The sequence below is a fragment of the Bos grunniens genome, chromosome 5 (assembly GCF_055505025.1).
Source record: "Bos grunniens cultivar Pamir isolate PY7600 chromosome 5, Bosgru_T2T1.0, whole genome shotgun sequence".
In the NCBI taxonomy this organism is placed as follows: Eukaryota; Metazoa; Chordata; class Mammalia; order Artiodactyla; family Bovidae; genus Bos; species Bos grunniens.
Window position 1 is genome coordinate 12,719,287 of NC_141169.1, and position 25,917 is coordinate 12,745,203.

General features: G+C 37.0%; 1 protein-coding gene and 1 long non-coding RNA gene across 13 annotated transcripts in view; one reads left to right on the top strand and one right to left on the bottom strand.

Annotated features, from left to right (window-relative positions):
- The window catches only part of METTL25 (methyltransferase like 25), a 142,421-nt gene that overhangs the window by 48,974 nt on the left and 67,530 nt on the right, over window positions 1-25,917 (top strand). For 8 of the 12 annotated variants that reach the window (XM_086398892.1, XM_086398890.1, XM_086398888.1 and 5 more), the window contains 2 exons: window positions 16,846-16,940; window positions 23,817-23,846. In XM_086398892.1, coding sequence (XP_086255018.1) covers window positions 16,846-16,940; window positions 23,817-23,846 — 125 coding nt within the window. Of the gene's footprint in view, window positions 1-16,845; window positions 16,941-17,939; window positions 18,029-23,816; window positions 23,847-25,917 lie in introns of all 12 variants that reach the window. The other 4 variants (XR_015163464.1, XR_015163462.1, XR_015163463.1 and 1 more) reach the window with 1 other exon arrangement.
- On the bottom strand, window positions 3,015-25,069 carry LOC147371330 (uncharacterized). The gene is made up of 2 exons (XR_015163466.1): window positions 24,956-25,069; window positions 3,015-3,294 (listed from the first exon to the last, which is right to left on the bottom strand). It is a non-coding gene; the product is annotated as an uncharacterized LOC147371330 (long non-coding RNA).

Consider the following 25,917-nt stretch of genomic DNA (forward strand, 5'->3'; position numbering starts at 1 on the left):
TGTTGTTTATCTATCCTATATATAATAGCTTGCATCTTCTAATTCCAAACTCCCAATCCTTCCCTTCCTTCACCATCCAAAAATAAAGTTTTAAAAACAAGTAATTTATACATGATTGGCAATATTTCAAATTAATTTGTTTCAATTAACTTTCTTTTAGCCTTTCTTATAAATCATTACTGTTTGATCCAGAATCTGGATATTGGGGCATGGAATTCTTTTAGCAAGTCTGACTAATTTTAAAATCAACCTGAAATTAAAATGAAGACTCTCTAAAATTATGAGAGCGTAAGAACTGATTTAGTAAGAGCATGAGAACTGATCTTGGGCATTGAGAATATCAGAGAAAATTTATTCGGCACAGGATATGCTAAAATACAGGAGATACTCAGGAAACTGTGTATCCACCAACTGCCCATTTTCCTAGATACCTAGGTAGAACAGTATACAGAAACTGACAACCTAATGGGAAGACATATAACAAAAGACACACATGTAACAAAAGACCGTGTAATAGGTGCTGTATTAGATTCGGATGCTCTGAGATAGTAATATGTAAATTCCCGAGGAAGTCCAAAAATATCCCATAGGGAGGAGATTCTTTGATTGACCAGAGTTTTACTATTCTCTGCAGTGCTGTGGCTTTGTATAAATAAGTTTACCTTTGTGGATCATTTGTAAATTAGTAAAAAGAAAAGTTAGATGATCGTGAAGGTCTCACTTATGACTCTGATAATATGATCTTATGACTTGAATATAGATTTCCAAAATATGTCTTTTATTTAAACTGAACCTAACCTGTATTTATCACAATATTTAGATTTAGCCCTGGTTTCTTTTCTTCCTAACTATATAGGGTTTACATAAACAAATACTCTACTTTCCTGCTATGATTCTGCATTTGAAGGATAACGGACAGTTTTTGCAAATCATACTCTTAAATCTATGTCATTGTAATAATGGCCTTAAATTTTCCGAAAGCTTTATGTTAAGAAGTAAAAATTATCTAACAATAAATTCCTAGTTAAATGCTTATTTTTCATTTTCTTAACTATCAATATTAATAGTTTATTAAATTTGTTTAGAATCAGTAACCATCAGGAGATACCTTGGCTTGAAGAAGGTATTGATCTTGTAATCTTAAGAGTGGATAAGTAGACTCCACTGTCAACTCTGTAGATTCAAGTGTTTATAACCTTTAGTTACAACATCACATTATTTCTCACTGTTCAGCTGGGCTTAAGTCTAAGGGAAATTCTTGCCAATTAACATGGAGTGAATACAGAGATTTCTAGATGTACTTGGCAGTCTGTGCATAATTACCTCACACAGACAGCTGTATCTGATCTTCAGTCAGTTGTACATTTTCTACAGTATTGGCTCTGATTACTTTTGCCATAGGAAATCTTCTTGCTGCCCACAAGTAGTTAGACATTGAGTTTTAATATATATTCCCCTTTCTTTAATTTGCACTTCATTGTTTTTCATGACTAATAGAAAGTGGTTTTAGAAGCTCATGCAGATTGTATTTATTTAGCAAAGAAACAACTTTTCACTGTGCTCATAATAAGTAAAAGAAGAATTTCATTAAATCTAAAATTGAAAATTAGTATATATTCACTTAAAAGGAGTACTAAAGAGAAATATATGCTTCAAACCATAAGGTAATATGAAATCAAAGCTAATAGAAATTCTTATCAGAAAGTTTACAATCAAACTAATATAAAACAGCCTTAAAAAAGAAAACTAGTTTACATTCTACCAGTTCTATATACAAATTTGGATTTGTATTCTATAGAGCAAATAATGTTGAAAATATTTTGCTATAAATACTGTATTTGCATATTTCTTCTTTTCATGTGATAAATTTAAGCACATTGTTTAAATTTCTTTCATCATCAGTCTGGCACAACGAGCAAAATTTTCTTTAGGAATGAAGTTTACAATGTGATTCATGATATTCATGTAAAGATTGTCTCATTGTCTTAATGTTTCAGATATTCCATATGTGTCTCAATATAAACTATTTTATCAAGACTGGAGTCTTGAATATAGAGTATATGAAGAGCAACAGAGGAAATCTATCATGCACAGTAAGATGCACCATTGAGATGCTGCTATCAGTGTTTGCCAGACCAGTGCAGTGTTTTCTATCTGTACTCAGATGTTGCTGTTCTTATAGTCATGCAAAAAAATAGCAAAGCAGGACTTCCCTGGCAGTCCAGTGATTAAGACTCTGCACTTCCAGTAGAGAGGAGGCAGGTTCAATCCCTGCCCAGGGAACTAAGATCCCACATGCCACGTGGTGTGGCCAATTAAAAAACTACCAAGGCAGTAGTATCTAGGCCAATTCATTAAGAAACAGTGTTTGAATGTAGATGTAACTCTGTTAAAGCAATATATTTTAAACTAGGACTGTAATTTACATATTACTGTGAGATTATGTTTCCAGCAACATTTTTAAACAAAAGGATAAGTGAAATATTAATATACTGATTATATAATAGAGCTACAAGTAGAGATGAGAAACAGAAAAAAAGATGATATAAATAGGGCTAACCTGGTATAGTCTAGAGAGAAACAAATGAGAAATGAGAAATTACCCTTTTACCATTGACTAATCAGCCACTCTCTTTAGAGGATTCTGTGAAGCAAAAGACCATACATGAGATATATATCTCAGTGACTTAAATTGAAGATTCTTTTGGGGAAGGCAGAAGTAGAAGACATAGGGCCTCAATTCATATTATAGATTTGATAATTAGTTAATGTGAATATCTGTTCTGCTGTGACGTTCTTCAAATGTCTTGAATTCTGGTAGGTTGGTGCAAAACTAGTTGCGGTTTTGCATTGTTGAACTTTGCCTTTTGATATTGGAATACATTTTTAAATAAATGTGGCTATGTTATTCATCATTTTAATATCCATTTCTTGGTTTATTTTTTTGCTAATGACATTATTTGCTGTTTATTTTATATTTATTTTAGACTATAGACATTATATTAGACAAAAAGCAAATTCAAGTGATTTTTTAATCCAAGTTCAAAATGGATCATAAAGCAGCAGAGACAACTCATAACATCAACACATTTGGGCCCAGAAACTACTAATGAACATACAGTTCAGTGGTGGTTCAAGAAGTTTTTCAAGATCCTTGAAGATGAGGAGCATAGTGGCTGGCCATCGGAAATTGACAGTGACCAATCAAAAGCCATAGTCAAAGCTGATCCTCTTATAACTATGTGAGAAGTTGCTGAAGAACTCAATGTTGACCATTCTATGGTCATTCAGCATCTGGAGCAAATTGGAAAGGTGAAAAAGCTTGGTAAGTGGGTGCCTCACGAACTGACCGAAAATCAAAGCAGTCATGGTTTTGAAGTGCTGCTGCTGCTGCTGCTAAGTCACTTCAGTCGTGTCCGACTCTGTGTGACCCCATAGACGGCAACCCGTTGTCTTTTAATTCTACACAACAATGAACCATTTCTCAATTGGATTGCAATGTGTGACGAAGAGTGAATTTTATACAACTGGTGACAACCAGCTCCAGTGGTTGGACTGAGAAGAAGCTCCAAAGCACTTCCCCAAGCCAAACTTGCACCAGAAAAGGTCATGGATGGAGAAGGAAATGGCAGCCTACTCCAGTATTCTTGCCTGGGAAATCCCATGGATAAAGGAGCCTGATGGGCTATAGTCCATGGGGTCACGAAAGAGTCAGACACAACTTAGCAACTAAACAATAGCAACAATATTTAAGTTAAGGAGTGATTCAGTTCAGTTCAGTTCAGTCGCTCAGTCGTATCCAACTCTTTGCGACTCCATGAATCGCAGCACTCCAGGCCTCCCTGTCCATCACCAACTCCCAGAGTTGACTCAGACTCACGTCCATCAAGTCAGTGATTAGGTTGAACTCAATGAAATTGCTGGTGTTCGACCATTTTTCACCTACAAAAACCAGCAATGATAGCAGTTTCATATGATTCAACTTATGTATAGAATATCTTAATGGACATATAGAGTAAAATGTCATTAATATGTTAATACATTAATACCTATTAATTTGGTATTAAAAGCACACTGGGGAAAAAACAAAGCTCATGGTCACTGTTGGATGGTCTGCTGCCCATCTGATCCATTACAGCTGAATCTTAGAAAAACAATTACATCTGAGAAGTGCACTTAGCAAATCAATGCGATGCACTGAACACTGCAATGCCTGCAGCCAGCATTGGTCAGCAGAGTGGGCTCAATCCTCCACAACAACGCCTGGCCACACGTTGTACAGCCAGTCCTTCAAAAGTTGATCAAATTGGGCCGTGAAGTTTTGCCTCATCCGCCATATTCACCTGTCTTCTCGCCAACTGACTACCGCTTCTTCAAGCGTCTCAGTGACTTTTTTACAGGGAAAAATGCTTCCACAACCAGCAGGAGGCAGGAAATGCTTTGCAAGAGTCCATCGACTCCTGAAGCATAGATTTTTATGCTACAGGAATAAGCAAATTTGTTTTTCATTGGCAAAAATGTATTGATTATAGTGGTTCCTGTTTTGATTAATAAAGATGTGTTTAAGCCTAGTTATAATGATTTAAAATTCACAATCCAAACCTGCAGTTATGTTTGTACCAACCTAATAGGATCTTTTTCTGTACTTCCTTTACAATTTGAAACTTACTGAGAGCTACACATAAGTTTTATATTTTAAGTTACCAAAGTTTTATACCTATATTTATTCCAAGCATTTTTAGAGAGTAGATCAATTTTTAGAATTTATCTACTTTTAAATTATCTAGTTATGTCTTATCTAGTTGTACTGTTTTGAATTTATCCTTTAACTGAAGAGTGTTGATGAGAATTAGTCCATCTAAGAGATGGAAAACTTTATTTGAGCCAAACTGAGGATTATAAGCAGGGAACAGCATCTTAGAAAGTTCTGAGAACTGTTCCACCTATGAGAAGTCAAGGCACAGTTACGTAGGTTTTTTGGAACACAGGGCTATACATTAAATGGCGTATTATTGACAGTTTACACAGTCCAGATCTAAGCATCATTTTGGCCTCTTTCAAGATCAAGAAGAAATGTAATCTTTTAAGGAGTTGTGTTTTCAATGCTAGGAGAATGTTGTTCTTTCTGGTTGAGCAGGTATTCCTGCTGACGGGGAAGGTTTGGTTGATGCATAGTGCACATATGCAATGCACAGTGTGGGGAGAGAGAAGGCAAAGGACAGAGAAGAACTTTTTATATTTAAACTTTTCTTGTCTTGCAATTGTCTTCACATTTTCTTATAAAATGTGAATTTTATTTCACAACAGTATGGGTCTGATTTATATAGTTTAATTATATTTATTCTTTTAGTTTTAATATATTCAATCAACTGATAAGATATGAATACTTCAGAAATCTTAGCAATTTGGTACAGTTTTAATATGCCTTTTACCCTTAGATAATATTCTGAATGTCATAAGAAAAAAGCCAAGTGTAACTCAAAGTGTTTTGGTCTGAAATAGTGGGAAAATGGAGTTATTTAGTGACCTGAATATGACTGCTGAAAGAGTAGAATTGAGAAGAAAGTTGTTCAGTTTTGGACAATTGAGTTTGACGTTTGTTTTAAAAATACAAGTGTGGAGGTTATATTATCAGTTGGATAGATAATTCTGGGTTTCTGAGGACAAATCTGGGTTTAAGATAAATGTCTGAATTCTTAACATAGAGATAGTAAGTTTGAGTGATATCACTTAGGGAGTAGAGATCTTAAAAAAACATAATAATAAAATACAGGGATTAAACCTAGAAACATCCTTTAAAGTTCAGAGTACTTTGCAAAGGAAGTTTGGGAGAACTAGGAGGACCTGTGAAGTGACCTAGTAAGGAAAAGCAGTGCAGTGTTGTTCTTTTACTTAGCAGTGTATTTTGGGCTTCCCTTGTGGCTCAGCTGTTAAAGAATCCACCTGCAATGTTTGTGACCTGGGTTCGATCTCTGGGTTGGGAAGATCCCCTGGAGAAGGGAAAGGCTACTCACTCCTGTATTCTGGCCTGGAGAATTCTATGGACTGTATAGTCCATGGGGTTGCAAAGAGTCAGACACGACTGAGCAACTTTCACTTTCATTGTTAACTTATATAGAATTACTAAATTTGTTTAATAAGGACAAAGTATTCCTTAGAATGGAGAAGGCAATGGCACCCCACTCCAGTACTTTTGCCTAGAAAATCCCATGGATGGAGGAGCCTGGTAGGCTGCAGTCCATGGGGTCGCTAGAGTCGGACACGACTGAGCGACTTCACTTTCACTTTTCACTTTCATGCATTGGAGAAGGAAATGGCAACCCACTCCAGTCCTTAGAATGGATGTACCACATTCTATTTCACTTCTCCTGTGTGGGTGACATATGTTTTAGAATTTTCTCCTCTAAACTATAATTTTTGATTTATCTGGTTCCATAATCTTCCCTGGTGGCTCAGTCAGTAAAGAGTCTGCCTGTAATGCGGGAGACCTGGGTTCAATCCCTGGGCCGGGAAGGTGCCCTGGAGAAGGAAATGGCAACCCTCCAGTATTCTTGCCTGGAGAATTCCATGGACAAAGGAGCCTGGTGGGCTACAGTCCATGGGGTCACAGAGAGTTAGACACAACTAAGTAACTTAACTTTCACTTTCTTTCACTTTCACAATCTATCTGGGTTTATTTTTGTGTATGATTTGCAAAATGGTTCTATTTTTTCTAAATTCTATTTATTGAATAATCCATGCTTTTACACATTGATATGAAATGACACCTTTCTCAGATAGTACATTTTTAGGTTATCTTTTCCTTTAGTCCATTGGTTCCTATAATAAAACTATACTGTTTTAATTTCTGTAGTTTATTTGAACCTTTGAAATTTGGTAGAGCAAGTCCTTCAAAGTTCTTAGTTTTCAAAATTGTCTTAACTCATGCATTTTTCCTTTCAAATGAGTTTTATTTATTTACTTTTAAAAGAGTGAGCATTTTATTTCATTGGTCTGTGTAAGACATACAAATGCAGTTTTATATTTTTTAAAAACCAGATACAGGGCTATTGAGTGAGTTTCCTCAAAGAGATTTCTGTCAGGAAAGGCTTGTAGACTGCTGCTGCTGCTGCTGCATTGCTTGAGTCTGCATCTCATTTATTGTCTGGGCTCAGCAGTGGAAGCCAGATATTCAGTGCACATTTGGGTGAACAGTACAAGATACGAAAGTCAAGCAATAAGGCTTTGTTTCATGTTTTGCTAGAGTTCTTTCTAATATTTCTTGTGTTGCTGGGAAAAGGATACACCATCTTTCAGAAAAGGAAATAATTAATATTAAAATGCTTATTTACTGTTAACAGTGGAACTATTTTAAAATTTGATGATGGAGTATTTTACTTATCCAGAGATCTTGGCAAGAGGAAAATTGAAATGCTGATCACATCAACGATTTAATAAGGCTTAGGTAGAAAAATTTTCTTGAGTCTTTTATTTGGGATTAAAGTTTATGTGATTTATAGTGCAAATTCATAGAAAAGTTGTAAAATGTTTGGTGTTTAAAAAGAATGATTTTTAAATTATCTCATTTCCAATGTTTAGATCATAATATACATTGTTGACCAGGTTCAAAGTAAAAGCTGATTTTGATGATTTGTGTGTCAAATGAGTTTTAGAATCAGACTGTTAAAATCCATTTTAAAAAAGCTCTTGGGATTTTTATTGACATACAGTGAATTTATAGATTATTGTGGGGATAAATTGTGTCTTTGATATGTTTTTCCTGTTGTAACAAATTATCTTTTCATTTATTTGGTGGTTGTTTCAGATATTTTTGTTAATCTTGCCCCATTTTAGTTAGTTTATTCATAAAGATTTTGTTGGGTTTTTTTCCTTTGATATAAGAAGCATTTATTGGGTGGCCTGACACATGCTAGTCACTGCTTTAGGGACCAATGATACAAGAGTAAACAAAACAAAGCCCCTGCCCTCATTACCCTTATATTCTGATAAGAAGGCACCAGGGTCTTCCCTGGTAGAGCAGTGGATAAGAATCTGCCTGCCAGTGCAGGAGACATGGGTTCATTCCCTGGTCCAGGAAGATGCCACATGCCATGGGGCAGGAAAAGCTGTGCGCCACAACCACTGAAGCCCACGTGTCCTAGGGCACGCAAACCACGACTGCTGAGCCTGCGTATCACAGCTACTGAAGCCCATGCGCCCTAGAGTGCTCTGCAACAAGAGGAGCCACCACAATGAAAAGTCTGTGCGCCCCAAGGAAGAGGAGTCCCCACTCCCTGCAACTGGAGGAATCCCACCCAAAGACAACGAAGACCCAGCACAGCCAAAAATAAATTAGTTTTTTGAAAGAAGGCATCAGGCAATAGAAAAATGAATAAGTGGATACATAATGTCAGGTTATAAACAGGAGAACAACTAAACAGAGAGGGCAAGGTATGTGAAGAGCAAAGCAAAATCTTTAAAAAATCACTTTATATATTTTTTCCTGTCTTTTTTCCCCTATCTCAATAATAATCATTGTGGTTTTAAATAAAATAGTCTAAAACCCTCTACATATGAAAGTATAATGTAAGTTGAGATTATTAACTTAGGGAACAAAAATTTATGTCTCTAACAGCATAATGCCTGTTTATTTTTTTCTGGATAAAATTATATGTCAAATTTCATTTAAGTCTAAAGAAATCTTAAGAGCATGTATTTTCAATGAGGGCATGCAGATAATCTTGATTCATCTATGTAATTCTGTTGATTCAGTTCAACAAAGTTCTGTAATAAGCACTAGAGGGTATAAGATAAGTGAGAGTCTGTCTTCCCCCTTTGGGAGCTCATGATACAGTGGGGAATTCAGAAACAATTACATAGAACTTTCATGCATGCCTGAGAGTGATATAGTCACGATCTATAGATCTTAATCAACTACAAATATGAATTATTGAAAAAATGAATAAAAGAAGTAATGAGTGATGGGTGTATAAACCAAATGCTATTAAGACTAGAAGAGAGAGTAATTTTTCATAACTCAGGGATAAAGGAAAGCTTTCTAAAAAAGGTGACATTTGGTTTTCATTTAGAAAAATGAAAAAACAAATCCGAGCCAGATTATGAGAGCCATGAATGATATACTGAAGCCTCAGAATGTTATTCAGTGGAAGGCAAAGTATACTTAGTCCCATAAAAATATTTTTGAGTGTTTATCGCAAAATAATTGCATTCATCCATTTACATTTCTGAAAAATAGAAGGCAACAAGTCACTAGGACTTTTCAGAGATGAAACCAACTGACATGGCAACCAGTGATAGGGAAAGAGGATTGGTGGTGGTGAGGGGTGACAGTGAAGGCTAAAGATGATGGCAAGGTTTTAGGTTATATCATGATGATGGTTGTTCAGTCACTCAGTCATGTCCGACTCTTTGAACCCCATGGACTATAGTGCACCAGGCTTCCTGGTCTTTTACTATCTCCCAGAGTTTGCTCAAACTCATGTCCATTGAGTTGATGATAGCATGATTACATAATGACATATTATTATTGGGTAAGAACAGATTTGTAGGCCTAGGAAGTGAATTTATTTTTGCATATTTTTAGTTTTAGAAATATTCAGCAGATAACTTTTAAATTTCTTATCTCAACATCCAAAAAGAAGTTCAGATTGGAGATAACTTGGGAATTAAATTTAAAGGAGTAGATGTAATTGCTCAGAAACGAGTGAGGCAAGGGTTGCCAGCAACCACCAGAGGCTAGGAGGAGGCAAGGAGAGATTCTTTCCAAGAGCATTCACAGTGAGCATGCCCCAACTGACACCTTGATTTCAGACCTCTGGTCTCCGGAACGGTGAGAGAATACAGTCCTTTTGTTTCAGCCACCCAGTGTGTTGTGATTGGTTACGGCAGCCCTGGGGAAGTAATAGCAGGAATGATCAGCATGTATTGAGATATGGACAAGATTGCCTAGGGAAAAGTATAGATAGATTCAGACTAATTTTAGACAATTTCGATAGACCAAATTTTACTTTAAAAGGCAGTTAAGACCAGGCAAATGTGATACTTTTTATCATACCATACAAAAATTTTAGTACCTGTTGTATTCTACCTAGCCATTTCATTCATTTGTTTACCAGTTGATGGCGTATGAGTTTTTGAGCCTTTAGTCAAAGAAAGCATGGAAGTAGGAGGATTAACCCTTAAGCACATCATTTAATAGACAGAAAACAATAAGCTGTCAAGGGACTATGAAGAGTATTAGGCCACAGATAAGAGAGAGTGAGATCATAGAAGCCAAGTGAAGAGAATATTTTAAGGAGGAAACATCACAAGCTCCTTAAAATCTGCAGTAAGAAAAATACCCATTGGGTTTGGTCTCATAGATGCTGGTGGTGATGGAAACAAGGGCCGTTTGAGTGGCATGTGTGGATGTATAGATTTCAGAAAGATACTGTTACTCTTAATGTAGAGGAAGAACAAAAAGAAAGGGAAAGAGAATTTGCTAGTAGGTATTGCATTTACCCAGTTAAGAGCTAATGAAGATTGAAAAGGAGATACAATTAAGAAGATGAGTATATAAGAACTTGGGAATTAAAACAGAGAACAATAAAAAAAAAATTGTTCTATAATTCAAACTTGTGTCACTAACTGGATGATAATAATATTAACACAAAAAGGAAGAACTAGTAGAATATCTAGATTGATAAGATTAATGCATTTCTAAAGCTAGAAAAGACTAGGAAATGGAATAGAAGGAAAAAAACAAGAAACTTCATCTTCTCCAGAATTAAAGATAGCATGAAAGTGATCCTCAAGGAAAGCAACTTGATTTCACTGGTTGGTTGGTTTGTTCTGTTGCCCAGTCATGTCCAACTCTTTGCCATCCCGTGAACTGCAGCACACCAGGCCTCTGTCCTGCAAGTTTACCCAAGTTCATGTTCATTGCATCGGTGATGCCATCCAGCCATCTCATACTCTCACACTGTCTTCTCCTTCTGCCCTCAGTCTTTCCCAGCATCAGGGACTTTCCCAATGAGTCTGCTGTTCACTGATAAGGAAGTTTAATGCCCAGTTTGACTAGATTTGATTATAAGTATATGAACACAGTTAAGTAGGAAACCAAGACGTAACAACAGAAATGGTGAACACTGTGACTTTGATTCAAGACATAGAAGGGAGCCTCATTCTTCGTTGCAGTCAGAATGAAGCTAATGAAACAGATTCCAAAGAAAATAGTGCATCTGTATATGAAAGGCTTTGTTTGCCTGTGAGGGTATCCCTCCTCCCTGTCAGCTTTTTGCTCTTGCTCTGTTAGGAAATGAACAAAGCTGTGAGGTTCCTCTAACCTCAATCACAGAACAAACTGATACAGATTCAGAAAACCTCAAGGTGATTACACAACCACTGGATGTCCAGAGGAGTGAGTCTCTCCTGTGGTGTCACATAACCCTGAACCAAGGCTGGCAGTTCCTGTAAACTGCCCGAGAAGTTCAGAGGTGTTTTGGTTGGAGGTTTGGGGAGCCATGTGCATGAATGAGACTGCCCGTCTGCTGTCCTTCACACTGTTAGATAGGGTTGGAGGAGGAACTTACTTAAGCATATGGTAAGGGTACCCTTCTGTAGGCCTTCATTGTGGGGGCAAAGAAAAGTTTGATGAGCCCTAAAGAGGAGAGTGAAAAAGTTGGCTTAAAGCTCAACATTCAGAAGATGAAGATCATGGCATCTGGTCCTATCACTTCATGGGAAATAGATGGGGAAACAGTGCAAACAGTGTCAGACTTTATTTTTGGGGGCTCCAAAATCACTGCAGATGGTGACTGCAGCCATGAAATTAAAAGACGCTTACTCCTTGGAAGGAAAGTTATGACCAACCTAGACAGCATATTCAAAAGCAGAGACATTACTTTGCCAATAAAGGTCCGTCTAGTCAAGGCTATGGTTTTTCCAGTGGTCATGTATGGATGTGAGAGTTGGACTGTAAAGAAAGCTGAGCACCGAAGAATTGATGCTTTTGAACTGTGGTGTTGGAGAAGACTCTTGAGAGTCCCTTGGACTGCAAGGAGATCCAACCAGTCCATTCTAAAGGAAATCAGTCCTGGGTGTTCTTTGGAAGGACTGATGCTGAAGCTGAAACTCCAATACTTTGGCCACCTCATGCGAAGAGTTGACTCATTGGAAAAGACTCTGATGCTGGGAGGGATTGGGGGCAGGTGGAGAAGGGGACAACAGAGGATGAGATGGCTGGATGGCATCACCAACTTGATGGACATGAGTTTGAGTGAACTCCGGGAGATGGTGATGGACTGGGAGGCCTGACATGCTATGATTCATGGGATCGCAAAGAGTTGGACATGGCTGAGTGACTGAACTGAACTGAACTGAAAGAAGACAGTAACCCTCATCCCCCCTCATCACATTCACCAGCACGAGTGAGGGAACATGCTTGCCATCTTCCAGCCTCCATTTCTCCAGTGACAGCCCAGTGTGCTCAGTGTGTGACTACTCCCCTGCTGGCTTCCACACTGTATCATCTGAAATCTAGAGGAATCCCAGTCCTATGTAATATGTAACCCCATCTGCATCTCCCCTTTATCACCATGCATCAGTTGGCAAGCCCAGAACTCTGTATTTCCCTGAAAAATTCCCCTCCCTGCCCCCACCACAGCACTCATAGCCTCACCACTATCTCTAGGGATGCTAAGGCCTAACCCCATCATGCCTTTGATCCACATTCGTGTCAGTCCTCACCAGAAACCTGACCTCACAATTCATTCCTGATTTCCAGGATTCTCAACAAATGTATATATGTCCTTTGTTTGGCCTTGTCTTCTACCTCTTCTCAACTCCAAAATGTTCTTGAATTCAGTTATTCATTACCAAAATTGCCTTTATGTGCAACCTATTCTTTGAAGATCGCTTTACTGTCTTAATCAAAACGGAGCTCTTCCCTGAGGAAGCACACTTGCCATACTCATCAGCAGTGCATTTTTCCATCTCAGTTCCCTTGTATGAGGTAATTGGCTGCTGTGTTGCTACTGCAAGACTGTATTCATCATCTAATGCTGTTTGAGAGATCACCGCAAAACTGAATGACTTAGAGACAATAAATTTTATTATATCTTATTACAATTTCTGTGGGTTAAGAATTTGAGACTAACTTGGGCATGGATTTCTTATTTTAGATTTTTCTTTTCCTGGAAATAATATACCCCTTCCATTGTAATATATTTTCCAGAAATACTCTCCTCATTTCAGTCTGATGTTAAGTAGTATTTTGGCTTATTATTGGTGGAGGAAATGTCTACCTATTTTCAGGCAAGTAGACATGCTTTTTTCCTGGCAGCATAAGGCAAATTGCAGAGCAGAGATGGTACACTAATTATACTTTTCATTACAAATCCATTGCTTGTTTCTTAAGTGGAATTCTCCTGTTTTGTACCAAGCTGACTTTCATCTCCTCTTTTCCATTCCTACAAGTTTGTTCTGTAGGTATTTTGTTGAAGTATTAGAAATTGAAAAATTGCTAGTTAATAATTTTTAAATTGTATAATATTCTGGTATTATATTTTTGGAAATGAACTATGTCTTGTTGGAGCTCTGTTTGCTTTTCATTAAGTCTTCCCAACAAATATTTTCATGACTTGTCTCCTCATATAAATCTCTGCTCAAATACACATTGTCAAAGAAGACTCCTGTATTAATTAGAACAGAAGGATTCAACTAATGTGTCATGGATGCTACAAAGGAGTTCCTGTGATATTGCTTCCTTCATCCCATGGGTTTTGGCTCAACACAGTTATCATCATCTGTTTATTCCACTGTAATCTACAAAATCCACCATATTCTCTGAGTGCTGAGCTACAAAAAAAAAGTTTGGGAAACACTGAATTAAAGATTTAGATGCTAGATAGGTTCAAACCCAAAGTAGCAGTCGCTTCAACAAAACAGATGGATATTTCTATTTCAGTCCCAAGGTAGACAATTAGAGCTAGTTAAAGGAGCTCTGTGGGCATCCACACAGATGCCCTCAAATGGTAAAGAATCTGTCTGTGATGCAGGAGACTCAGGTTCGATCCCTGGGTTGGAAAGATCCCCTGGAGAAGAGAATGGCTACCCACCCCACTATTCTTGCCTGGAGAACTCCATGGACAGAGGAGTGTGGCAGGCTACAGTCCATGGGGTTGCAGAGTCAGACATGACTGAGTGTCTAACACACAGACACACAAAAGGAGCTCTGTACCAAAAAGCCTTCCAAAACCCAGAATCCTTCTGTCTTGTGGCTCCATCATCTGCTTGCCAACATGACCATAGAGTGGGGAGGGGAGAGCTTACCCCTCCCCTTTTTGAGCATTTGCACATTACTTTGCCAACAAAGGTCCGTCTAGTCAAGGCTATGGTTTTTCCTGTGGTCATGTATGGATGTGAGAGTTGGACTGTGAAGAAGGCTGAGTGCCAAAGAATTGATGCTTTTGAACTGTGGTGTTGGAGAAGACTCTTGAGAGTCCCATGAACTGCAAGGAGATCCAACCAGTCCATTCTGAAGGAGATCAGCCCTGGGATTTCTTTGGAAGGAATGATGCTAAAGCTGAAACTCCAGTACTTTGGCCACCTCATGCGCAGAGTTGACTGATTGGAAAAGACTCTGATGCTGGGAGGGATTGGGGGCAGGAGGAGAAGGGGACAACAGAGGATGAAATGGCTGGATGGCATCACTGACTCGATGGACGTGAGTCTGAGTGAACTCTGGGAGTTGGTGATGGACAGGGAGGCCTGGCGTGGTGCGATTCATGGGGTCGCAAAGAGTTGGACACGACTGAGTGACTGAACTGAACTGAACTTCTGCCCATATCCTGTTAGCCAAAACTTAATCTCTAGCTATCCTAGTGGCTACATGGGAGTCTGGGAATTATAGTCTCTAATCTGAACAGCTGAATAGTCAGCTAAAGATTGAATGCTCTGTTACTTCGTAAGGAAGAAGGAGAGAGCAGATGGGGGAAGGGAAAAAACGGTTTTATTAGGACTTTCCTAAACACTCTCAATAAAACAGCAAAACCTCATTTCTTTAGCCCCTTACTCTTTAGAGTAAAGTTTAGCTCTTTCTTTCTTCAGCTGTCAGAAAAAGAGTTAAACTACTTACAGTAACCCTTTCGTTTAGCAATAATCATGTTTTGGTTAAAATGTAAAGCCTTCAGTAAAACTCAAACCTCTCTTTCAAGCCATCCTGGTAATTGATGGAGGAAGTAGACTGGGGTCCCTTGGACTTGGATAGGCTTCAAGGGCTCCATGAGTCCTGGGCAATTGTAAGTGAAGTTGTTTATCTAGCCTGGTGGTTAAGAGCATGGCCTCTGGAGTCAGACTGCTGGTTTAAATTCCAGGTCTGTCATGTGCTAGATTTGCAACTTCGGCAGTCCTCTTAAAGTCCCTGTGCTTAGTTTCTCTATTGGAAACATGATAGTATACCTATTTCATAGAATTGCTGTGGGGACTTGTTAACACACTGAAAGCTCCTAGCATTTAAAGGTAATTAATATATTTAAAGTACTTATAACAGTGCTTAACAATATTGTGTTATTATTTATATTTCTGGGGCAAGGAATGTCTTCCATCTTCCATATGATTATCAAATAAGGTCAATTATAAAATCTTAATTAAAAGAAAGAAGGAAATCACTATCACAGGCTCATGTCCATATGAAACTTAAATTTTCTCTATTTTAATCAAAAACCAACTGATATTTCATAACACAGACGTTTATTTGGTGGAATCTACATCAACAGTATGGCTTCACTGGTGGCTCAATGGTAAAGAATCCATCTGCCAATGCAGGAGACATGGGTTCAGTCCCTGGTTTGGGAAGGTCCCCTGGAGGAGGAAATGACAACCCACTCCAGTATTCTTGCCTGGGAAATCCCATGGACAGAGGAGCCTGGTGGGCTACAAGGGGTTGCAAAAGAGTCAGACACGTAGTGGCTAAACGACAGCAACAGCCTCAATAATACTTTGTTTTAAACCATTTTCTTATTTTCTAGTTCTATTTTACTTTTTAATCTAATAGAAAATTTATATGTATCTTAATTTCCTTTTCATTACCACTGTTTTGATAAACTTGAGTTCTTATTTTCCAGGCTTTAATGTAAAATAGATTTTTTTTTTCCTTGTCAGAAATGCTGTGTAATTAATAGTTGATCATAAGGGGTTTTAACATCAGCAAGTTACATATATAACTCTATAAGTGAGTCAACAGCAGATATGTGTGATTAAATAGTGAATGCTGACTTTTTTGTTGTTGTTACTTAAACCATAAATGCAGTTGAGCCAAACTGAATCACAGTTGAAAATGTAACATCCTATTATAATGGAAAAAAGAAGAGTGCATACAGCTGTTCTGGAAAGTGAACACTGTGGCTGGGGAAAAAATATTGATGCTTCAACATTGTTGGGAATAAATTAATATTGTTCTAGAATAAATTGCCAAATGTCACATTTAATAAATCATTTTATTAGAAAGTTGGGTCAGCAGAAAATGCCCAGTATCTCATTACTTATCTTCTATAGTTACACTGCACATGAAAAGTATTTCCATTTTAAATTGCTTTTGTTAAATCTTTGAAAAATAATTTTGGTAAATTGGCTGGTATCAGACCTGGAGCTTGAATGCAAAACAGCTGTTGTTGAGAAAATGCCATTTTCATAAAATTAATATGTTTTCAATTAACGTACTGGAATGAGCTTTTAAACATTACCACTTCCATGTTTAACTACTGTTTGACTTTCAAATGACTGATTTGCGCTCTCAATAGATTATTTACTTTAACTAAAAAAGGAAGAATTTTATTTAAATAATTCATATTTTTCTTCCATCTGCAGAATATACCCAAGAAAGGCGGGGATTTCCAATGTGCCACTATTTGAAGGAAGAGAGATGGTGCTGTGGCCGCAACGCCAGAATGTCAGCCTGTTTGGTAGGATTTGTTCTTTCTCAACTAAAAGCTTTATCCAGATGTTGCTGAATTTATTTCTTTGGCTCTGTTAAATGCCAGATTTTGCAGAGCATCTTTATTAATGCATTTATGCACTGCAAATTATGAGGGGAAAAAAACGGCTTGCCCTTGCAACATTATTCACTCTGCATGCAGTATGGTCATAATTTATAGTTACACTTTAATTCTGCATTATGGCACTTTATTTCTTACATGTAATTACTTTAATTATCATATAAAATGTACCAACAACCAATTCTTAAACACAGAATTACTTTAGTGCTTTATCCACAGCTCTGTGGGTGTGGGTGTGTGTGTGTGTGTGTGTGTGTGTGCGTGCGTGTGTATAGCAGATCATTTGGTCTCCTAAGTTTTCATAAAATGGGAAAAATATTATTAAACTGTCTGGGATAGGAAGTACCTATCTAGTTAACTGAAATCTTTATTTAAAATGTCTGAGTTGGCTCTTATCCTTAGATCTAGAACACTTTGGCCCACAGTCTTCTCTGTTTGTGGTGTTATGTTGGTCTAAAAAGGACCAAATTCCAGTTAAATGGTGTAAATGGATTTTGCCATCATAAATGTAAAATATTGTTTCTACAATAATGTTTCTAATGTACAACCCCAAGGTAAATTTAACTATTATGTGGTCATTATTTTGATAATTTTATATTGCCAATAACACAGCAATGTAAAGAAACAGTGCTACAATGTTCTAGGTCATGTATCTGAGAGTTAACTTAGAAATCTATTTTTGCTAAAAAAATGATTTCCTTTGATAAATCCTTTTAAAATATTTTTCTGGGAATTTGTCTTGTTCTTTCATTATATTTGTAAATAATACTCATTTAGGGTCTTGTTAGAATGTCAGCTCATTTTTGGAATGACTTGATTCCCAGAATGTTGGCAACTTATACCCTCTAGGCAAGAAGAAATTGAAATAGTCTTTTGTAGGGAAACTGACTTCTTACTGTTTTTCAGTCACACAATCGTGTCCAGCTCTTTGGGACACCAGGGACTGCAACACGCCCAGCCTTCCTATCCTTCACCGTCTCCTGGAGTTTGCCCAGGTTCGTGTTCATTGCTTCGGTGAGGCTGTCCAGCCATCTCATCCTCTGACGCCCTCTTCTCCTTCTGCCCTCAATCTGCCCCAGCATCAGGGACCATTCCAATGAGTTGTCTATTCACATCAGATGACCAAAATACTTGAGCTTCAGCATCAGTCCTTCCAGGGTATATTCAGGGTTGATCTCCCTTAAGATTGACTGGTTTGATCTCCTTGCTATCCAAGGGACTCTTAAGAGTCTTCTCCAGCATCAGAGTTCGAAAGCTTCAATTCTTTGGCATTCTGCCTTCTTTACAGTCCAGCTCTTACAACTGTACCTGACCACTGGGAAGATCATAGCCTTGACTATATGGACCTTTGCCAGCAGAGTGATGTCTCTGCTTTTCAACGCACTGTCTAGATTTGTCATTGCTTTCCTGCCAAGAAGCAATTGTCTTCTGATTTCATGACTGCAGTGTCTGTCTGCAGTGATTTTGGAGCCCAAGAAGAGGAAATCTGTCATTACTTCCACCTTTTCCCCTTCTATTTGCCGTGTAGTAATGGGGCCAGATGCCATGATCTTAGTTTTTTTAATATTTAGTCTTAAGCCGGCTCTTTCACTCTCCTCCTTCACCCTCAAGAGGCTTGTTAGTTCCTCTTCACTTTATGCCATTAAAGTGGTGTTATCTGCATATCTGAAGTTGTTGATGTTTCTCCCACCTTTCTTGACTTCTGGCTTGTAACTCATCCAGTTCAGCATTGCTCCTGATGTGCTCAGCATATTGGTTAAATAAACGGGGTGACAGCAGATAGCCCTATCGTACTCCTTTCTCTATATTGAACCAGTCAGTTTTTCCATACAGGATTCTAACTGTTACCTCTTGACGTGCATGCAGGTTTCTTAGGAGACAGGTAACGTGGTCTGGTATTCCCATCTCTCTAAGAGCTTTCCAGTGTTTCATGATCTACACAGTCAAAGGCGATAGTGTAGTCCATGAAACAAAGATGGATGTTTTTCTGAAATTCCCTTGCTTTTTCTATAATCCAGCAAAGGTTGGCAATTTTATTTCTAGTTCCTCTTCCTTTTCTAAACCCAGCTTGGACATCTGGAAGTTCTTGGTTCCCATAATTCTGAAGCCTAGCATGCAAGATTTTAAGCATGACCTTATTAGCATGGGAGATAAGTGCAATTGTCCAATGGTTAGCACCTTCTTTAGTACTACCCTTCTTGGGGATTAGGATTAAATTCAGTTCATTTTAGTCGCTCAGTTGTGTCTGATTCTGTGACCCCATGGATTGCAGCATGCTAGGCTTCCCTGACCATCACCAGTTCCTGGAGCTTGCTCAAACTCATATCCATCGAGTTGATGATGCCACCCATCATCTCATCCTCTGTCATCCCCTTCTTCCCCTGCCTTCAATCTTTCTCAGCATCAGGGTTTTTTCCAGTGAGTCAGTTCTTCACATCAGGTGACCAAAGTATTGGAGCTTCAGCTTCAGCTTCAGCATCAGTCCTTCCAATGAACACTCAGGAGTGATCTCCTTTAGGAGGGACTGGTTGGATCTCCTTGCAGTCCAGGGGATTCTCAAGTCTTCTCCAACACCACAGGTCAAAAGCATCAATTCTTTGGTGCTCAGTTTTCTTTATAGTCCAGCTCTCACATCCATATGTGACTACTGGAAAAACCATAGCTTTGACTATTCGACCTTTGTCAGCAAAATAATGTCTCTGCTTTTTAATATGCTGTCTAGGTTTGTCATAGTTTTTCTTCTAAAGAGCAAGTGTCTTTTAACTTCATGGCTGCAGTCACCATCTGCAGTGATTGGAATTATTATTGACTATTTTCCAGTCCCGTGGCCACTGCTGGGTCTTCCAGAGTTGCTGACATAGTGAATGCAAGACCCTGATGGAATCATCCTTTGGGGATTTGAATAGTTGTGCTGGAATTTCATCGCATTCACTAGCTTTATTAACAGCATTGCTTTTTAAGGCCCACTTGACTTCACTCTCCAGAATGTCTGACTCTGGATGATTAACCACACCATTGTAGTAATCCGGTTCATTAAGACCTTTTTTATACAGTTCTTCCATGTATTCTTACCATCTCTTCTTGATCTCTTCACCTTCTACTAGGTCTCTACCCTTTTTATCCCTTATTGTGACCATCTTTGGTGAAATACTCCCATGATGTTTCCAGTTTTCCTGAAGAGATCACCTGTCTTTCCCCTTTTATTGTTTTCTTGTATTATTAAGCATTGTTCATTGAAAAAGACCTTGTTTCTTCTGGCTATTTTTTGGAACTCTACATTTAATTGGATGTACCTTTCCCTCTCTCCCTTGCTTTTCACTTCTCTTCGTTCTTCAGCTATTTGTAAAGTCTCCTCAGATAACCACTTTGCCTTCTTGCTTTTCTTTTTCTTTGGGATGGTTTTGTTTGCTGCCTCCTGTACAATATTATGGACCTCTGTCCATAGTTCTTCAAGCACAATGTTAACTAGATCTGGCCCCTTGAATCTATTCATTACCTCTACTGAAAATTCACATGGGATTTGATTTAAGCCATGCCTTTCTGGCCAAGGGGTTTTTCCTGGTTTTCTTTAGTTTAAGCCTGAATTTTGCTCTGAGAAGTTGATGATCTGAGCCACAGTCAGCTCCAGGTCTTGTTTTTGCTGACTGTATACAGCTTCTCCATCTTCAGCTATGAAGAATGTGATCAGTTTGATTTCAGTATTGACCATTTGGTGATGTCCATGTGTAAAGTTATCTGTTGTGTTGTTGGAAAATGGTATTTGCTATGACTAATGCATTCTCTTGGCAGAATTCAGTTAACCTTTGCCCTACTTCATTTTGTTCTCCAGGGCCAAACTTGCCTGTTACTCAATTATATCTTGACTTCCTACTTTTACATTCCAGTCCCTGATGATGAATAGAACATCTTTTTTAGGTGTTAGTTCTAGGAGGTCTTCTAGGTCTTCATAGAACGGATCAATTTCTTTGACATCTGTGATTGGGACATAGACTTGGATTACTGTGATATTGAATGGCTTGCCTTGGAAACGAACCAAGATCATTCTGTAATTTTTGAGGCTGTAACCAAGTACTGTATTTCAGACTGTTTTGTTGATTATGAGGGCTACTCCATTTCTTCTATGGGATTCTTGCCCACAGTAGTAGATAAGATGGTCTTCTGAATTAAATTTACCCATTCCTGTCCATTTTAGTTTGCTGATTCCTCTAAGCAAGAAGAAATTGAAATAGTCTTTTTGTAGGGAATCTGACTAGGCTAAGAGAAAAGTCTGAAGATACTGGCATTAGAAATTTCACGATAAAATAGGACCTTTGTGGTGAGGTCTGTAATTACTAGTCCTCTCATAAGCACAGTGCTTCCATTCAAGTTTATGATACCTACATTTTAGTTATCAGCAGACAGCCAAGAATCTTTAACTGTCTAAGAAAGTCTAACAGGAAAGAACAGAGATCAGATAAACAAATAGGAAAGAAGCAACTTGGAGAAAACAATCCAAAATAAAAACAGATACTATCCAAAATAATATATAATAGCAATTAATATCCCTTAGAAAGATAAAAGAATATAGTATGTTAACAAAACAAAACTGTTTGCTATAAACATTCAACAAACCATAAAGAAGGGTTTTTGAAAAGTAAATTCCAAAATAAAGAATTTACCAACCACTTTGCCTGACTAATGTCAGCTTCTTAGAGAATGCTCCTTTCCTTCTAGCTCTATCCTTGTCTTTGCTCATGTGGATTTCTTTTCTTGACAAATCTTAGAAAGTCTAAGGAACATTTTTTTGGTGTTTCTTGTTTCATTGCCTTTTTCTTCATAACTCACCTTTTCTACAAATATTCAGAGCTTAAAGGATTGAGAGAGTGAGACAGACAGAGAGATATCTTTCTGGTAACACTTTCAGATGAATTGTTAAGGGTACTAACCAGGGGGGAATAAATGAATTATATTAGTGTAATCTTATCAGCATACTTTTAGCCTGATAAAATATAAAAATATTAGTATGAAATGAACACTTAGTATATTCTCTTCATCATCTATACTTATTGGCCAATAAAAATTATTAATATTTGTAAGAAACTGTTTATCACCTACCTGTTTATCTTTTATCATGTAATCAAAATTTAACATTTGGTTTTCTAAGATAAATTCATCAACAACACATACCAAAATTAGCCCTGTGTTATATGATATTTGTATTGACACCAAATAATATATTATTAAAAACTTGCCTGTCACAATATTAATTGGCTATAATATTAGTAAGTCATGCCTGACTGACTCTTTTCGATCCCAAGGACTGTAGCCCACCAGGCTCCCACTGTCCATGAATTTCTCCAGGAAAGAATACTGGAATGGGTTGCCATTCCCTTCTCCAGGGAATCTTCCTGACCCAGGGATCAAACCCAGGTCTCCTGCAATGCAGACAGATTCTTTACCATCTTAGCTACCAGGGAATTGTCTACACTCCTGTATAAAATAAAAAGTTTATTATTTAATAATCATCTTCTGTATTCATAACACTCTTACTCTTGATGTTCAGTGAAGGTATCCTTGAAGTCAATGGGAAAGTTCCATTTTTTTCTTCAAACAATTTCTGTGAAGCAAACTTTCATGACATGAGCTCATTTTCCCACTAAATCTTCATGACACGAGATCATGAAAAGTAAATTGGGATTTGGAAAACAAGTTTTTAGTTCCTACTCACCTGCTAACTAACTATGCAACTTGTGACAAGTTCCTTTCATTGTCATTGACCTTGTGCATCTGCAAAAATTGCACTTTTTGTGCAAAAATCTGTAAATTTTCTTTCAGCTTTAAAAGGACATGATTCAGCTAAATCTAAAAAGTAATATTTAAGAAGACATAGGCATCTGAAATAAATATGAGTAGTTTGAATTAGGAAGTGTATGCAAATATGTTACATTTTACTACTTTATGTTTGAAATATTTTCTAATTAAAGCTTTAATAATAAAATTTTAGTTAAAATATTATCATGTGATTCAGTTATAAAACAACATAAATGTGGAAATGTATGTTTCTTAAAAAAACTGAAAGTTTCAGAAGGCTCTATTCCATATTTGAATTATAACAAATCTTTCATATATATTGTATTAAGAGTATTTATTAGAAATATTAGGAAATGTTTTATAAAAATATTTTGCATTTTAAGTAAATATAAATGTAAAACTAACTACATGTAAAATTGTAAAATATGTATTACTTTCTCTTAAAGTGAGTTGATCACACGTGAATTTGATTTGAATTTGCAGACCATGCAGACCAAAAACATGTACTTTTGTAAGCTAAGATTTCAACCATAATTTGTTTGATATACTTTTATTTAATAAAAGATAAAATTATATGTTTTTTAAAAATTGGAAGAAAATAAATTAAAACATAGCATATAAATTATGTTTATTACATATATTATAATAGCTTTGGATTTATTTGTTTTAGCTACAATAAAAGAGAGCCAAGAATGTGTCTGTATATCTTTCCAGTTTTCTAATTCCTTCTAAGTTCAAAGAGTGTATACAGTTGCAGTGTGTGTGTGTTTGTGTACATGACACACACGCATATAGCAGCCCTAAATTATACAAGTGTACCAGTTAGCATTCCTTCGTGATATTAACACTTGTAAGTGTATAAACTATTATGTTATCAGTTAATTAATCTCTTTCAATGTCACTTTTACAAGCCCTCATATAATGTGTTTATAAGTTTTATAAGATAAGACTAAACATATCAACTATCTTTGTCTTATTTTTTTCTCCTTAAAGGCTCTGGAGCGGGTTGCAGTTGGCCAAGGGGTAAGTGAGTGTTTACTCTAATCCAGCTGATGAAAGTGATAGGTTTTCTCAAAGTGCTCTTCATACCTGACCTGCTGGTGAACCTAAAACCTGATGGATTTTAATAAATACTCCCTCTTCTTGTCTCCTCTTCATATTCAAACTTACACATTTTCTGTAAGTTTACTTTATTATAAAAGAGAATTGAACTCTCAGGAAAAGAATATTAAGCTTTTAGGAAGACTTCTACATTATACTCTTATACTAGGACCTCATTTCTTCATATTATGTTAAACAGTCTATAAATATTTCTGACGAATGTTGTTGCTGACTTTCAAGCTTTTATGGGCTTAGTTCAAGCAAAGATAAACAAGGTATAACATTCAATTTATTTTTTAGCTATAGTTCAAAGCACACATTTTATTTGGTGGTTTTTTAACTTCTGTTTTTATTGAATTCATTAGTCATTAGTTGCAACAACCAAATGAGTTTTTATATATAAACAGATATTAAATGTATTCAGTGTAATTGCTTTATCCTCTACCTTATGATTTGTGAAATGTTTTAATATTTTTAACATTTTTTTAGAGTTCCTTTTAAATTTATCACAAAATTTTCTTACTGGACCTAAATTTTAGAGATTTATTTTTAGCTTCTTTTCAGAGTATTAATATGTCAATTTTAATTTTTAAATATAATAATAGATAATAGTAGTGACAAGTATCATTTACTGAGTGCTTACTTTGGATCAGACACAATGCTAAGAACTTTGTGTGGACTTTTTTTAAAAAGTCGGAGCTTCCCAGGTGGCACTAGTGGTAAAGAATCCGCCTGCCAATGCAGGAGGCACAAGAGACGCAGGTTCGATCCCTGGTTGGGAAGATCCCCTGGAGGAGGAAATGACAACCCAATTCAGTATTCTTGACTGGAAAATGCTATGGACAGAGGAACCTGGCGGGCTACAGTCCATGGGGCTGCAAAGAGTTGGACACGACTGAGCACAGTTTAAAAAAAGTTAAAACATTTAAAAAGATAAATAAAATTTAAAAAAATAAAATTATAAAAAAAATATTGATTGTAGCTACCTAAAAACTGACAAAAACTGATTTTTTAAAGACATTCGAGCATACTTTAAGCTTGTAGGCTTTATTCTCTGACGGCTGATTTGCGTCTTGTCTTACATCAGTTACTGGCTTAGTGAGCTGGGGACACATCATGATTTCTCCACAGCTTAATTTCTTAATCTGTAAAATACAAATAATAACAATCATAAAACTAAGAGTAATAATAATACCTTTCTCATAGAGTTTTTGTGAGGATTAAATGAGTGAAAGATGTAAAATGCTTAAAACAATGTCACATAGTAAGTCTTCAGTACATATCAACTCTTGTTACTGTTTTAGGTGATTAATTATGATCATGAAAATGAAAGCTTAGTTTCATACAATGCTTAGCAAAGTTCAGTTCAAAGTTGGCTTTTTCAATTAAAATGCCCCATACATGGCCTCTAAGGTGGGGACTATTATCTCACAATACACACAAGAAAGCTGTTAAGTAGTGAACAATGAGATTTGAATCTCTGACTCTGGAGCCCAAGCTCTTGACTATAGTACAGATCAAAATAGCGGTTCCTTAGGGGTCTGGAAGAGGAAAGAGCATTAATCATAATAATGCCCCAGTGCATTTATGCTCTGCTCTTCAGTTTCCCAAGTGCTCGCTCATGTTTACAGTCCATCTTGTGAGTTAAGTATTCCCCAAACTTACGTGAGAACATGATACACAGCACAAGTTTAATAGTACATTCTAGCTCAATTAATTGTAGAGTTTTTCCAGCTTAGTGCCCTGTCCACTAGACCTGTAACATGTATGTCTTAATATACATATACATCCTTTAAGGGTGTCCTCTGTCTGCTCCCTCTCATTTTAAAATTCATTAAAGTGTTAAGTTGATTTATCATTTGCAAAGGAAAGAAAGTAAACTCTGAGGCACATCCAGCTTGTTCCTGGAGTGGTCAGGCACAGGCTGCACGAAAGATGTTGACTTCCTTCCCACTTACCCCTATCTGTATTTACCAGGATGGATAGTCCTGGT